The sequence below is a fragment of the Salminus brasiliensis genome, chromosome 11 (assembly GCF_030463535.1).
Source record: "Salminus brasiliensis chromosome 11, fSalBra1.hap2, whole genome shotgun sequence".
Taxonomy (NCBI): domain Eukaryota; kingdom Metazoa; phylum Chordata; class Actinopteri; order Characiformes; family Bryconidae; genus Salminus; species Salminus brasiliensis.
The window spans coordinates 36,094,468-36,108,820 of record NC_132888.1 but is presented as its reverse complement, the minus strand read 5'-3'; the positions used below and the strand labels follow the sequence as shown (position 1 = coordinate 36,108,820).

At 40.2% G+C, this 14,353-nt stretch overlaps 1 protein-coding gene across 3 annotated transcripts; it reads right to left on the bottom strand.

The window, feature by feature from the left end:
* Positions 1-34: 34 nt before the first annotated feature.
* On the bottom strand, positions 35-14,295 carry LOC140565021 (NLR family CARD domain-containing protein 3-like). Of its 3 annotated transcripts, none has more exons than XM_072690760.1 (9): positions 14,242-14,295; positions 11,123-11,177; positions 10,937-11,027; positions 10,567-10,782; positions 7,269-9,119; positions 3,861-4,034; positions 3,316-3,489; positions 2,103-2,149; positions 35-1,291 (listed from the first exon to the last, which is right to left on the bottom strand). In XM_072690760.1, the coding sequence occupies exons 3-9, from the start codon at positions 10,981-10,983 to the stop codon at positions 735-737; spliced, it is 3,066 nt and encodes a 1,021-aa protein (XP_072546861.1). In that variant the 5' UTR covers positions 10,984-11,027; positions 11,123-11,177; positions 14,242-14,295; the 3' UTR covers positions 35-734. The 3 variants fall into 3 exon arrangements, with proteins under 3 accessions (XP_072546861.1, XP_072546863.1, XP_072546862.1); XM_072690762.1 differs by having other exon boundaries at positions 10,567-10,779; XM_072690761.1 differs by lacking the exon at positions 14,242-14,295 and adding an exon at positions 11,561-11,575.
* Positions 14,296-14,353: the final 58 nt, after the last annotated feature.

Sequence of the window (14,353 nt, the reverse complement as noted above, 5' to 3'; positions counted from 1 at the left end):
TAAAGGTAAACGTGAAATAAATAAATCATTCAGATTTCACAACAAAAGCATTCCATACATTTATTACAACATTTTTTTTAAATGTACACAAATTTAAATGAAAATAACAGAGATATATTATTGGACATATTATTGAGTACAGTATTTACCCAGAATATCCAAATCACAGTGTTAGAATGATGGAGCTTATGTTGCATTTTGCCCCACTGGACATGAACGTAACTGGAGTTGAATAAAGCTGGTCAAACTGCTCAGTCTTTTTGCTCAACCAATATCTCACACAAACATTTAGAAAATATTCTTACTTTTGCGTCTTGAAATGATTCAAAACAAATACAGCATTTTGACACCAATAAAGTTCTGTCATAACAGAAATTCATAAACATTTAATAAAAAAACAGATTTCATGCTTGACCTTGAACATTAAAGCAATTATATGAAATATAGAAAAATAAAAGTAACACAAAAGTCTTTGATTTCTGTTTGGTTAAGTATAAACACTAAAGTCTGTCCTGAAATGTTTCATGTACAGCAGAGTACTCCCACTGTTTAACACCTCCAACATGAGAAACACAAACTCAAACACAAACATGAAATAAGTCTTTATTGTAGCTTCAAACTAAACACTTAGTTAAAGAGTTAAAGAAGAGAGTCAGAACGACAGACTGTCCTGAAAGGGTTAAAGAACAGAGTCAGAATAACAGACCTTCACACCACCACACTCACTCATGTCATTAGTCCAGATCCTGTGTCGAGGCTATTCTATCACACACACGCACTGAGGAGTCATAACCTGCCCTAAACCCTGCGTAGAGCGGCTCAGTGAATGTGGTGTAGTGTGTGAGTATGTGGGTTCGTGTGTGTGTATCAGGTGAGATGCTGTAGAAGGACAGAGTGCCGGCCGACCAGTCCAGATACACTCCTACTCTGCCAGACTGGTATGAGAAAGGACTTTCACACATTCTCGTGTTATTGTGAAAAACAAAGTATTTCCTATCAAACTCCAGACTCCAGGACTGATCATTGGATCCAAACCAGCTGTCTTCACGGTCTCCTTTCCTCTTGATTCCTCTGTAAGACACGGCTACTTCAGCCCAATCCCCGCTGCACTCTGCTTCCCAGTAACAGCGTCCAGTCAGACTCTCCACACTCAGAACTTGAGGACTTTCAAATCTGTCTGGATGATCCGGATACAGCTGATCCTCTTTCACACCCTCAACCTTTCTGTTCCCCTCAGACAACGAGAGATGAGTGTAAGCTGTGTTTGGATCCAGAGTGAGCTTACAGGCATCTGTATACACACACACACACACACACACACACAGATTAGCAGGGGCGGGTTAAGACACAGGATACTCTGGGCTGCAGCCTTGGGGGCCACACAGGGATTAGGGTCCATTGATTAACTTATTTGGATAAGTTTTGGTTATTTGTTGGCAAGGGAGCCCCTTCATGCCCCTCTTCACTTAAGGAGAAGGAACCTACAGTCAATATTTCTGAATGACCAATGTAAGTGGTGAATGCTCTTTTTCAAATCTGCCGCTGGTGACATATAAACAATGGATTGGAGCAGGACAGTAACTTACTCGTCCTCAGTTGGCTAGATGTCCTCAATTAGCCCATTTGCATATACTTGAGCTCTTTTTCGCACCACACGCATGTGGCAGCTCTCTCCATTGAAATGGAAGGAATCACAAATGGCGGGACTCACTGCAGCCACACCAACTCAACAGCAAAACACTGACTGAGTGGTAGCGTTAGCATTTGAATGAAGACGAAATAACAAAACACTGAGAATAAAAATGAACCCAAAATGCAGAGCAGTGAACATACAACATCAACAATGCTGGTCAGGAACAGAGCAGTGGCGTAAGAGCACAAGACACAAACAGGAACGCCTGGGGAGGACAACGAGAGGGCAGGGGTACAAAGGAGACACAGGTGGGGACACTAATGACTAGACGGTGCTAGGGCAGGGGAACCAAACAAGATACGCACACATTACACACACAATAAGCCAAGTACGCAGAGTCAACATGCATGGTGACTTGTGCTGTGTGTGTGAGGGAAAGAGACTCTGTGTGTGTTTATATGTATCTTACATTTCTTTATTCCTGGTTTCATCCAGATCTCCCCTCTATGTTCCATCCTAAACACAAACACACAAACACACTCCTTTAAGATGATAAAATGTTATTTATGAAAGTAAAACTGAAACCAAACCCTTATTGATTTATAAACTGTATCAATAATGTGTCATAAATGCTGGTACATTACAATTACTCTGAGCAGAACGTTGGTGAAGAACATTCTCATTTCTGTTTCTTTATTTAAGACACCTGAGTGTTCAGGAACTCTTAAGAGCTCATTTGTGACTTCACTGAGGTAGAAATATAATGAAATACAGTGGCCACATTCCCTCAATCTCTCATCAACAAAGGGAGAATTAGAAAACCACCACATGAAAAGAGCTGACTTTCAGAAATCAGACAAAGACTATAAAATCAGTTCCATGTCTGAAAATACCCAAATCCACTGTCAGTAATGAGGAATCAGTTCTTACTACAAACATAAGGTGAAAGTGTATAACTGCTTAGGATGGTGGAGGATCTGTGAGGATCTGGGAACCTTGTTAGATACAGAGCATCATGAACTCCACGAGGGAGCTGGAGATTTAAATTGAAATCTGTCCAGAAAGCTAAAACTGGGTGGTGGTTGGATCTCCGTCAGGACAATGATCCAAAACATGCATCCAGATCCACACAAACACTTTAGTTGACAAGTTTGGGTCAGACAGAGTGAGACAGCAAGCTGAACAGACCACAGATCAGACTAGCATTAGCAGTTACTTCCACAGCTTGCTACCCCATACTGCTAACCAGTAGGAGCACCATCGCTATGCCGGCAGAGAATGCTAAATTTTAATAGACGCATCGTGCTTACTGATGAGGCTAGAGGGAGCGAGGTCAATTGTGCTTTCTTGGATTCCTAGCCATGGTATCACTGTGGAACTGGCAATCTCCTGATGATGGGGATAATGCTTAAACAGCCACATCACTCAGGAGCAACATGAAATAGGACTGTGTGTCAAATTTATTTTGTTTCACTTTTGCAAACCCACTGCAGAGGAAAATAAAAGTAGACCATTTATAATTCACCATTTCCCAGTGAATCTTCCAAAACGGACTATAAACTGGTGAAGCTATTTTCAGTTACTGTCATGAATGAGAGAACATGTTAATGCAACACTGCTTGTTCTGAATGTCTAAATCTGACAAGGTTTTTTATGAATTTGGCCCAGCGACCACAACTCACAGCAAGTTCTCTAGTTTATAATGTGGATCCTCCAGTAGATCAGACAGCAGCTTTACTCCAGACTCTCCTGGATGATTATAGGTCAGATCCAGTTCTTTTAGGTGAGAGGGGTTTGATTTCAGAGCTGAAGCCAGAAAGGAACAGCCGTCTTTTGTAACCATACACCCAGACAATCTGCAGAAATAAAGAAAAACATGGGCGGACTAAATTTACACAGAACTAAAACTAGCTGGAGAACAAAAAAACATTATTAATTTACTGTACAGTACATGTAGCATTCATAGTTTGAGAAGTGCTGTCTTGTTAAAAAAGCAGGTCATACTAGAGTTTCACAAAAGATCTGAGTGTGCAGCTCTAATACTCCTTGATGGTAATATTGTTGGTAGCATGTTCAACACCTAGAAACAGGGCAGACAGCTTTGCATTGAGCAATACAAGTATTTCTATACAGCAACTGTAAGTATAAGTATACAACTATTCATTACAAAAATGTAAATTCAGATCTTAATATTTACTATTAATAATATAAGTAACAGAAGATTTACCTGAGTGTCTCCAGTTTACAGTGTGAACTCCTCAGTCCAGCAGAGAGCAGCTCCACTCCTGAATCCTGCAGGTCATTGTTACTGAGGTCCAGCTCTTTCAGGGAGGAGTTTACTGACTGTAGAACAGATCCCAGATTTCCACAAGAATTCCTGGTGAGAGAACACTGAGCAAGTCTGCAGAAATAAAATAAATAATAAAAACTCATAAAAATAATAATAGCACACAAACATGGTCATACATTAGATCTGGTGATAACACATGGGATGAATATCAGAATGTATACCAAGGTAAGTCAAGGTATATTTGTTATTTGCACAACATGTCAGCAGGACATCCAATGATTGAAATGCTTCAGCTCAGGTTCAGGTAATTAACCTACAGCAAGACAACACTAATATTTACACAACTATACAAAATGTACAAAAACATAATACACTAAATATATAGTGATAAACTATTGTGCAAGGTGGAAAGACATCAACAATTCCCAGTTCTAATTCTGTATTTTATGACACCTTAAACAAACTTGCTCTTGACACCATTTATGTTGGAGAATCTGTGCAAGTACGGTGGCCAATTATACTCACAAACTGTAGTCTTTTTGGGAGAAAATATAGGATGGTATCAAAGACATTATGGGGTACTTAATTCCCCCCAAAAATGCAAGGTTATGCATCTTGATGATATAAATAACATTATATCATTAAAATAACATTTTGTACTGTGATGCACATGGGTTGCATAAAGGTAAGCACAGGTAGCAAAAGCGAAACTCAATTAAAGCACAGGTATCTCAACTTAAACACAGCCAATCAAATTTGATCACACATGTGGCTAATGATGTGAAGAGGCCAATATAAGCCAGTACATAGAGCCCTAGACGCTGAAGTTTCACCACGGATAGAAACAATCAGAGGGGCAGAGTAAGAGGAGGTATGAGACAAAGAACAGTTATTTCAGATTACATCACATTACAATACAGGCAGCTGTCATAGACCATGTTGCGGGGGAAATGGGCACGTTTCACAACAGCATCATAAAATACCCAGCCTCAGAATTCTCAAAACATTAAATAAATCAGTCTCATATGTTCAAATCATTAATATCTCAATCACTAATTTCTAACTAGGGAAAGCTAGATCAATGATTTGTTCTGAATGAGTTCTGAAAGTTTTTATCTAAATGAATTCTTGTTACAGTTATTGGCAACAACCAGTATTAAATGATATCAATACTGAGCGATGACACGATAAAGGGGCGGAGATTGACTTTGTTTCGTGAACAAAGGAAGAGAAAGGCGCGGAATTGGAATGTTTAAATATGGCGGTCGCCACTATATGTTAATGAGGTCAGTCTGTCTTTGTTCTGCTCTTGGCTAGAACAAAAGAGTGAAGCTGACTGCAAGAACATGTGTGTTAAAGCTACTGCTGTGTTTAACTTTACTAAACTATGTACTAATGTGGCTGTACTTCAAGTGTTAGAAAAGAGAGGTTGCATGCAAATAAGTTTCAAGTCGTCACAGATCTGAGTTTGCAGGCTCTAACAACAGTTACTGGTTCTTTCAGAAAGAAAAATAATACATTAAAATGCATCAAACTTTAAGATAAAGAATTATTTCGCTAAACTATGCCCAGATGTTAAAGTTCAGTCTCACGTGATGGATTTTTTCTCAAATATACAGTGGTTGTCGTCCTCAGCTGATTTGAGGAAATTTTCACCATTCCTTTAAGAATGTAGATTCTTCAGATAAGCCGCCCAGGTACTGCTTCTGGGAATGCTCGTCCTTCTGGCTTCTGGTCCAGGAAAAGTTCATAGTTGCAAGTAAAGGAAATTCTAAAGGTTTTAAGATGATTAGCGCTAGGCCCATCAAGAGCTGGCTGTCCTTTGTTAGGACAATGGTAGAGGGCCCCCTTGGTTCCTTTGTTTCTCTCAGTTAGGTGTTCACCTGGCAGGGCAAACTCAGAGAGGTTGATTCTTTGTTGGGACAGTCTTTTTATCACCTGTGTAGCGACACCATTTTCTTCATCTGGTGTTAAATGTGCATTGTGAGTTTCTGGTGGTGCTGTTACTTACTGGTGAGCAAGGGTACCTACAATGTTCTTGTCCACCGTTTGACAATGGGGGAAGCGGGACTACCATATTCCAAAGATTCAGAGAGGAGAACAGGTCAATGTTTTTTTTTTCATTATGTACATGTTTACAGGGTAAAGATTATTTCTAACGCTTTATAATCTGATCATTGTGTTTTACTTATTTCTATGTTGTGTGTAATGACTGCTCATGTTGTTTATCATTTTGATTTACTCAGGGGCTGATCTGACAGCATTGTTTGGTTTTGAGCACTGTTTGAACTGTTTTGAGGCAATAGTTTGGTTTAGCATGAAGAGGTTTTGTGAATGTAGTTGAAAATTGGGTTTTGTGTTTACAGTTTAGAGAAATGGAGGGATAGTTTCAGGAAATGTGTCTCGGAAATTAAGAAAAAATGTAAAGGGTATATGTACCCATTACGCACAGCTAGATTTTTTGCTTTTAAAGATGTAGATATTTGAAAATAGAAAAGGACAGGAATGTTTTGTTGTAAAGGAACTTTTAAGCAGCTTTTTCTTCTTTTGCCAGCTCTGCGAGAAAGTCGTCACCAATGTTTTTGCAGTCCTTTCCTAAACGGCTAAATGCAGATTATGGTCAGGGCAAATGCCAAAGGATGGTTAATTCATAGAGTTCATAACACCCTATATGCACTCATATAATCTTCACAAGCAAAAAAAGACAATAAACCACAAGCGAAGGGGATTCCAGTTAATTAAACCCACAGGTAGAAGTGCTGATCTAGAAATATTTATAATAAGATTGATCATCATAACAACAAAGGAATCTGTGTGTGTGTGTGTGTGTGTGTGTGTGTGTGTGTGTCTGCCCAAGCACTCTTTATTGAATGTCTTGTAAATCTGTGTCTTACAGGTCTTGAATGTACTGACATTCAGTATGCTTGTTGTGCAATGTTACAATGTTTTCCCAAATCTAAACCAAAGCTCAACATCCAAAAATTGTCAGAAAAAGTTCTAGTGAATCAGTCTCTAAAAAAATCAGATGTAAATGTTTTTTTTTAACATATAATGAACATTCTCCACTTTAGTTAACTAAACAACTCAGAAGTATTTAATGTTTTTTTCTTAATTAACTTCGGCAATGTGTGCAACCTACTCTTCAGTTTTACCAAACGTAAACACTTTCTTACAGGACAACTGATGAAACATACAAAACAATCTGACTAAAATAAATAAAAGAACATAAAAATGGTTTTCATTAAATGTTCCTGTAATCTAACTGATGAGGTCAATGTTTCTGCTCAACCATCAACATTCAAATACAGATGTTCTATACATACAGATGTTAATGTAGATACTCACACAGCTCTTCTGCAGACAGTCACAGCTGGCATCAGTCTTCTATAACCCTCCTCCGATGTGTTGTATTTCTTTAGGTCCAGCTCCTCCAGCACCTCCTCTGAGGTCAGAAGCATGCAGGCTAGTGCTGAACACTGTCCAGGAGAGAGATTCACTTCTGAGTGTTTCTCTAATTTTAGATGCTCCTGAATCTCTCTGGAGAGAGACTGGTCCTTCATTTCAGACAGACAGAGGAACAGATTAATTAATTTCTCAGTAGGAAAAGATATTTGATCTCCTTTGATTATACTCTTGATGTACTCAGTGGTTTTCTCTGAGTGTGTGTGTGTGTGTGTCAGTAGACTCTGTAAAAGTCTCTGATTGGACTTCAGTGAGATGCCCAGCAGGAAACGAAGGAAAAGATCCAGGTGTCCGTTCTGACTCTCTAAAGCTTTATCCACAGCTTTCTTCAGCAGATCATCCAGTTGTATAAAACACTGTAGTTTCTCCATCTTTTCGCTCTCAAAGCAGTGAAACACATAAACAGCAGCCAGGAACTCCTGAAAGCTCAGATGAACAAAGCAGTAGACCTTCCTCTGGTAAAGCACACACTCCTCCCTAAAGATCTCATTGAAAACCCCAGAATACACTGAGGCCTCAGTGACGTCAATACCGCTCTCTCTCAGGTCCTCTTCATAGAATATCACATTGCCCTTCATCAGCTGTTTAAAAGCCAGTTCAGCCAGTTTCAGAAGCTTGGTTCTGTTGGATTCCAGCAGGTTGTGTGGGTCTCTTTCAGGGTTCTCCTTATACTTCTGGTTCTTCATGTTGGTCTGAGTGATCAGGAAGTGGGAGTACATTTCAGTCAGGGTTTTAGGGATTTCTGAGTGACGTTGTTTGATGAGTCTCTGAAGCACAGTGGCTGAGATCCAGCAGAAGACGGGAATGTGGCACATGATGTGGAGGCTTCTCGCTGTCTTAATGTGGGAAATGATTTTCTGGGCTTGGTCTTGGTCACTGATCCTCTTCCTAAAGTACTCCTCCTTCTGTGGGTCATTGAATCCCTGGATTTCCGTCACACGGTTGATGTGTTTAGGAGGGATCTGTTTGGCTGCTGCTGGTCGGCAGGTTATCCAGATTAGAGCAGAGGGAAACAGATCTCCTTTGATGAGGTTTGTCATCAACACACCCACGGATGATGTCATGGTGATGTCAGATACTTTCTCACACTCCTCAAAGTTCAGAGGAATTCTGCTTTCATCCAGACCATCAAAAATCAACACAGCTTTGATCTTCTCATAGATCTTTGGATCCAGGTCTTTAAGCTCAGGATGGAAGTCACACAGAAGTCCATGAAGACTGTACCGATGGTCTTTAATCAAGTTCAGCTCCCGGAACGGAAGAATAAACATGAAATCTACATCCTGATTGACTTTTCCCTCGGCCCAGTCCAGAATGAACTTCTGCACAGAGACAGTTTTTCCAATTCCAGCAATGCCTTTAGTCAGCACACTTCTGAGACCTGGAACTTTATGACCTAGTAGAGGTTTAAAGATGTCTGAGCAGTTGATTGGAGTATCTTCTCTGTGTCTCCTGGGTGTTTTCTCCATCTGTAGAACCTCATGTTCTTCATTCACTCCTTCACTCTCTCCCTCTATGATGTAGAGCTGTGTGTAAATCCTGTTCAGGAGGGTTTTATTCTCTTCTGTTTTGATTCCCTCAAATAAGCTCTCATACTTCTTCTTCATGCTGCTTTCGTGGGTCTTTAATACTCTGTGCAGGACATCGTCCACTGGTTGGTGAGAATCCTGCAGCGGGGGTCCAGTTCCCCCCAGCGGAGTGTGTGTGTGTGGTGCTGCTTCTCTTGAGCTCTTTCTGATGGGGTCCAAACACAGTAACACAAACATCAGAAACACAAAATATCAAACTACTGAATTACACATCAGTTAACATTTTTACTAAATTACATTTTATCTCAGACTGTGTTCAGTTCGTGTTCACCTACTTTGTATCTACTCTTGCTGGCCATTTTATCAGAAACACACATCACATTACTGCACTATATGGGTGTTCAGTTACAGCCCATCTATTATTAGCCCCCCTCTGTGCCAGTCAACCCTGAAATCCAGGTCTAGAACTGTGATTACTCAGAACTGTAATGAATTACTCAGTACAAGTTCATAGTAGATAAATACTCCTGATCAGAACTGTGAGGGGGTCTCAGATCCCATGATTTACAGGGATGAGCATCATTCACAATGCCAGAGATGGCACCTGCTATAAACCCTACATGTTTTAGCCACCTACATTTGATTTGACATGCCTGTAAAGTATAAATGTAATGTTGGAGTAGCTAATATACAGATACATGAAGCTGTGCCCTAGTCACTATTTAGTGCACTATTTTGGGGTTCTGTCATTTTGTAGTGGTGTCCGAAAATGTAGGGCCCAATTTTCAGTGCACTGTAACAATCCCACAATGCACCGCAACACACACTGTACAAATGATGCACACTAAGGAAAATTGTGTTATTTGGTTTGAAGATTCATGTGTAGCTTCGTTTGGGAAGACAGACATTTAGACTGTATAAGTGACCAGTTTGGGGCCTTTTACTAAGCCTTGAAATATCACTGTGCAACGAGCAAAGACAAGTCTTACTGCTTAAGGAATCAAAAGGTTTAGTGCCCAAAGTTGCTGGGGAGATTCGACTCCTCCATGAACTGTTTAACCTGGCAGAGAGTACACAGTTCTGCTGCTGGAAAAGTGATGCCGCACTGCTTATAAAGAAAAGCAGGTTTTATATGTATTCATGGTTTCTTTGCAGCAAGTTTATTCTTATTCATTAGCTTTTCTGACTGCACAGGGTCATGTGATGTATCATAAAACAATTGCATTGAAAACATTTGAGTTTGTGCCACATTAAAGCTATAATTTATAAAATGAATATTCACATGCACATTACGTCATGTTGGTGTGTTTTACTGATTTAGAAATTTCAGCTGTTTTGATGTTTACTTTTGTGTGTTTTTGGAACATATTTAGGCTGAAAACCACTTCAGCAATCCGGCAATCCTCTATGTCTTTTGACCATGAGTATTGGACAAGACCTAATAAAATTTCTCTGCACATTAAGTGATAAGTGTCCTCTGACTGAATGATAGAGTTATAACTGGACGTGCTGGATTGTCCTGGTGAGGTTTAAAGTCATTCATGTAACTGTGTGTGTGTGTGTAAGTGTGTGTGTTTTAACTGTGTGTGTGTGTGTGTGTGCTTTATGTAGTAGCAGTTATATTGCCTGAGACCAAAAACACAATAACTCACTCTGAGTCAGACGGTGCAGCTCCACTACTGTTGCTTTTTGCTGACGCATAGCTGGGTCTTCCTCCTCCACTGCTGAAACCAGGAGGATAATCCATAGACCGGTCACTCTTCATAGACACACAGCTGGGTTCTCTTCCTCCACTGCTGAAACCAGGAGGATAATCCATAGACCGATCACTCTTCATAGACACACAGCTGGGTTCTCCTCCTCCACTGCTGAAAACAGGAAGAGATTTTATTGACCTTTTAAGCTTCTCAGACACACAGCTGGGTTCTCGAGGTACAATGAGAGTAAAGTGTTCAGTAAATACTTTATTTAGTCTGAGTGTAAGAGACAGTATTTACTCAGTGCTGATGGAAACTCACTTACCTTGGGTCAGAGGGTTCTCCTCCACTGCTGGAGTAATTATGCACCATTATGAGTGTTTACTCTCCACAATCACACAGAGGAGAACTGCTCCCTGTAAAGAGTTCATTCATAAAAATGTACCTTTTCCAGTATAATTCACTAGTGTTTACTAAATGAAGGAATCAATAGAGAAAAAGGTGTTCTTACCTTTCAGCATCTTCTGTAGATGATCCAAATCTTGAGTTAGTAAAAAAGCTTCAACCTACGAGAGGAAGAGAGAATCCAAGAGGGAAAAAAACACATCAAGGCGGTGGACAGATCATTAAAGTAATTCATCGATTCAGAGGATTGCACTGATCGTGAGAGAAGAGTATATGCTGATAGAGTCACTGCACACTATGACCACTCACTGCCCCTACAACATGTACTACCCAGCAACAGATGATAGATTGAAGCAGACATAGGATCACAGAATGACCCCTGACTGGACGTCCATGTCCAGTCACTGACTAATGTGTATTTAACCACAACCACATCCGTTCCCCAATCGGTTCTCTATTCAAATCATTTCATGAATTGGTGTCCAATACAGTGGACATGCTCTGATAAGCCATAACATTAAAACCACCTCCTTGTTTCTATTACCTCCTTGCATACTTTATTAGCCTCCTTTCACTCTGTTCTTCAATGGTCAGGACCCCACAGGACCACCACAGGGCTGGTACGAGGATGATCAGACACAGCAGGGCTGCTGGAGTTTTTAAACACCTCAGCGTCACTGCTGGACTGAGATCAGTCCACCAACCAGAAATGTCCAGCCAACAGCGTTCTGTGGGCAGCATCCTGTGACCACTGATGAAGGACAAGAGGATGACCAACACCTAAAGCCTAACTCAATTCCAATCCAGTTTTTCAATATGAAATTTAAATTGCAATGCCCAACAGTCTGCAACCTTTAGTAGTTATCCAGAAACACTTAGCATTTTAAGCTTAGTGGCTTAATGGATATAAGAAAATGGTTTTGAGTCACATCTTCAGTCACTGTGAAAAGGATGACTCGGACTGAAAGTAAAAACAGAGCTGAAACACATGTGCTTGACACTGAAGTGAGGACTGAACATGCTCATTTTGAACTACTCAGCAGAGACAACTTAACCAGTCCTAGTCATTTCTGTACCACCACACGATAATGGCTCAAGTACAGCATCCAAGCTGCACCTCGGCAGGACCATGCAGGATGTTCAACAGAACCTGCAAACATGCTTCAACATTTGGTGCTGCTTCAGCTGTGTGTGAGAATTCATTTTCAGCTTGTTTTAATGATCCACTGACATACTATGCATCACATGGGGAAGACCTAGAAAGGACAGCAATACAGTGACTACTGTAAATATCTACGGCCCTAACACTGATAATCCCAACCTTCTCCCAAAACATTTTCTAACAACTTTCCAACCTCTTAGACTCCCCAGTTATAATTTGTGGGAATTTTAATACTGTTATTGATCCAGGCCTGGACAGAACAACCCATTCAAGAACCACTCACAGTGGGAAGACTACAGAAACAATAAAACACATCAAGAGCGATTCTGGTCTTACCGAAGGTTGGGCGACCAAAACACCCAAACACAAAAGGAATCACACATAGTTCTTTCTAATGAGCAATTCAGTTCATCTGAACATCACACATACACAAATTCACCCACTGCTATAAGTGACCATGCACCTGTGCACACATCCTTATCTACCGATCCTGAATTCTCCCCCAACATCAAATGAGAATAGGCATCCGTCCTAGATACAAATGACTCCCCAGACTCCTCAGTTAGAACAATATGGGGAGTCAGAAAGATATTTAAGAAAAAGAATGATGAAGAAAAGAGAATAGAACATTAATGAGCACTTAATGAACTGATTAATGAAAGAACCAAATTTCTACTGCAAAAACTAAAACATTAAAACTCTGAATACATTAATAAATCAAAGCAAATAAAAAAAACAATAATCCCGTTATTAAAGACCCAACTGGAGAGATATTGCAGAACTCAGATAAAATGATTAACAGATTCATAAATTTCTTATTTGCCAGATCACAACCCAAAACTGGAAGATAAAAAATATTAAACAGAAAAACAAAAGCAGACACTAGAAGAACCACTATCCACTGAAGAATTTCACAAAGCATTAAACCAACAATAAAACACCAGGTTCTGACAGTTTGCCGGCTGAGTCTTTAAAAAATTGAGGAAATCAATAGGAATATGAGACTACCCACTGAAATAAATACAGACACACTTTTCCTCCACATTAAACTTTTGATATAGAAAGGTTTGACATTTTAACACAGATTAGGTTTTGGTGAATTGTTTACACAATGGATCTAGATCCTATACACTGCACCTATGACCACCGTAACCAATACTATGGGGCAATACTACGACTATCCAAAGATACTCTCTCGCTCCTCATTTATTTGCCATATTCATAGAAACATTAGCCACAGCAATACGTCAGAATGTAAAAATAAAAGGAATTCAGACATCATACACCCAGCATAACATTAGTCTATAGACAGACTGCATTCTGCTGTTCTTACAAAACCCACCTTCAATAAAAGAACCCATTTAAACTATTATAAATGACTGAATGGTCCAAATCCTGTGCCTTACCATTAAATACCTATGTAACAAACCCTTTTAGACACAACCTTTTAGACAACCCTTTCATAAAACAACATCACTAAAGTCACATCTGAGGTAAACTGAGATCACTGCTTCCTTTTCTGAGGCTCTTCTAGAAGTTCTTCACCTCCGTCTTCATCCACCTGCAGGGAAACCGAAACTACTCTCTGCTCTGGGACCGTTATTTTCTCTCTGCGCAATTAAACCCCTTCAGGTCAGACCGCGTTACTGCAGCTTCCGCTGCTTTTCTACCATCATGTTCCTTCAGTTCCTCAAACACTGAAGCCATAACGACTCTTCTCCCACAGTCAGACCTGATCTGCTTTACACTGTAAACTTTACTGATCCACCTTTATACTGAAATTCACACACTTTCTCACACACACACACACACACACACACACTTACACACACTCACACACACAGACAGACACACGCACGCACACACACTTTCTGTTCAGATGAAGAACTGCGCCATCCACCACCACCACCACCACTACACACTACACCGGAAACGATCACGCGCCTTTGTGAAGTTTTTGACGAAAAAACACGTAAATCTGCTGGATACTGAAGATCAGAATCACTAACAGAGAGAAACACAACACTACAGTCACACCTGAGACAATCTGAGAGCACTGCTACCTTTTCTGAAGCTCTTCTAGAAGATCTTCAGTCAGAAAGTCCGTCTTCATCCACCTTCAGTGAAAACGAAACTACTCTCTGCTCTGGGACCGTCACTGCCCCTCTGCACTCC

Bases quoted from the DNA above. Each gene is read 5' to 3' on its own strand.
- LOC140565021 (XM_072690760.1), bottom strand. From the start codon at position 10,983: ATGGTGCATAATTACTCCAGCAGTGGAGGAGAACCCTCTGACCCAAG. The intron at 10,783-10,936 runs GTAAGTGAGTTT...TCCTGTTTTCAG, and splicing joins GGAGAACCCTCTGACCCAAG to CAGTGGAGGAGGAGAACCCA. The intron at 9,120-10,566 runs GTGAGTTATTGT...GGACCCCATCAG, and splicing joins GCTGCACCGTCTGACTCAGA to AAAGAGCTCAAGAGAAGCAG.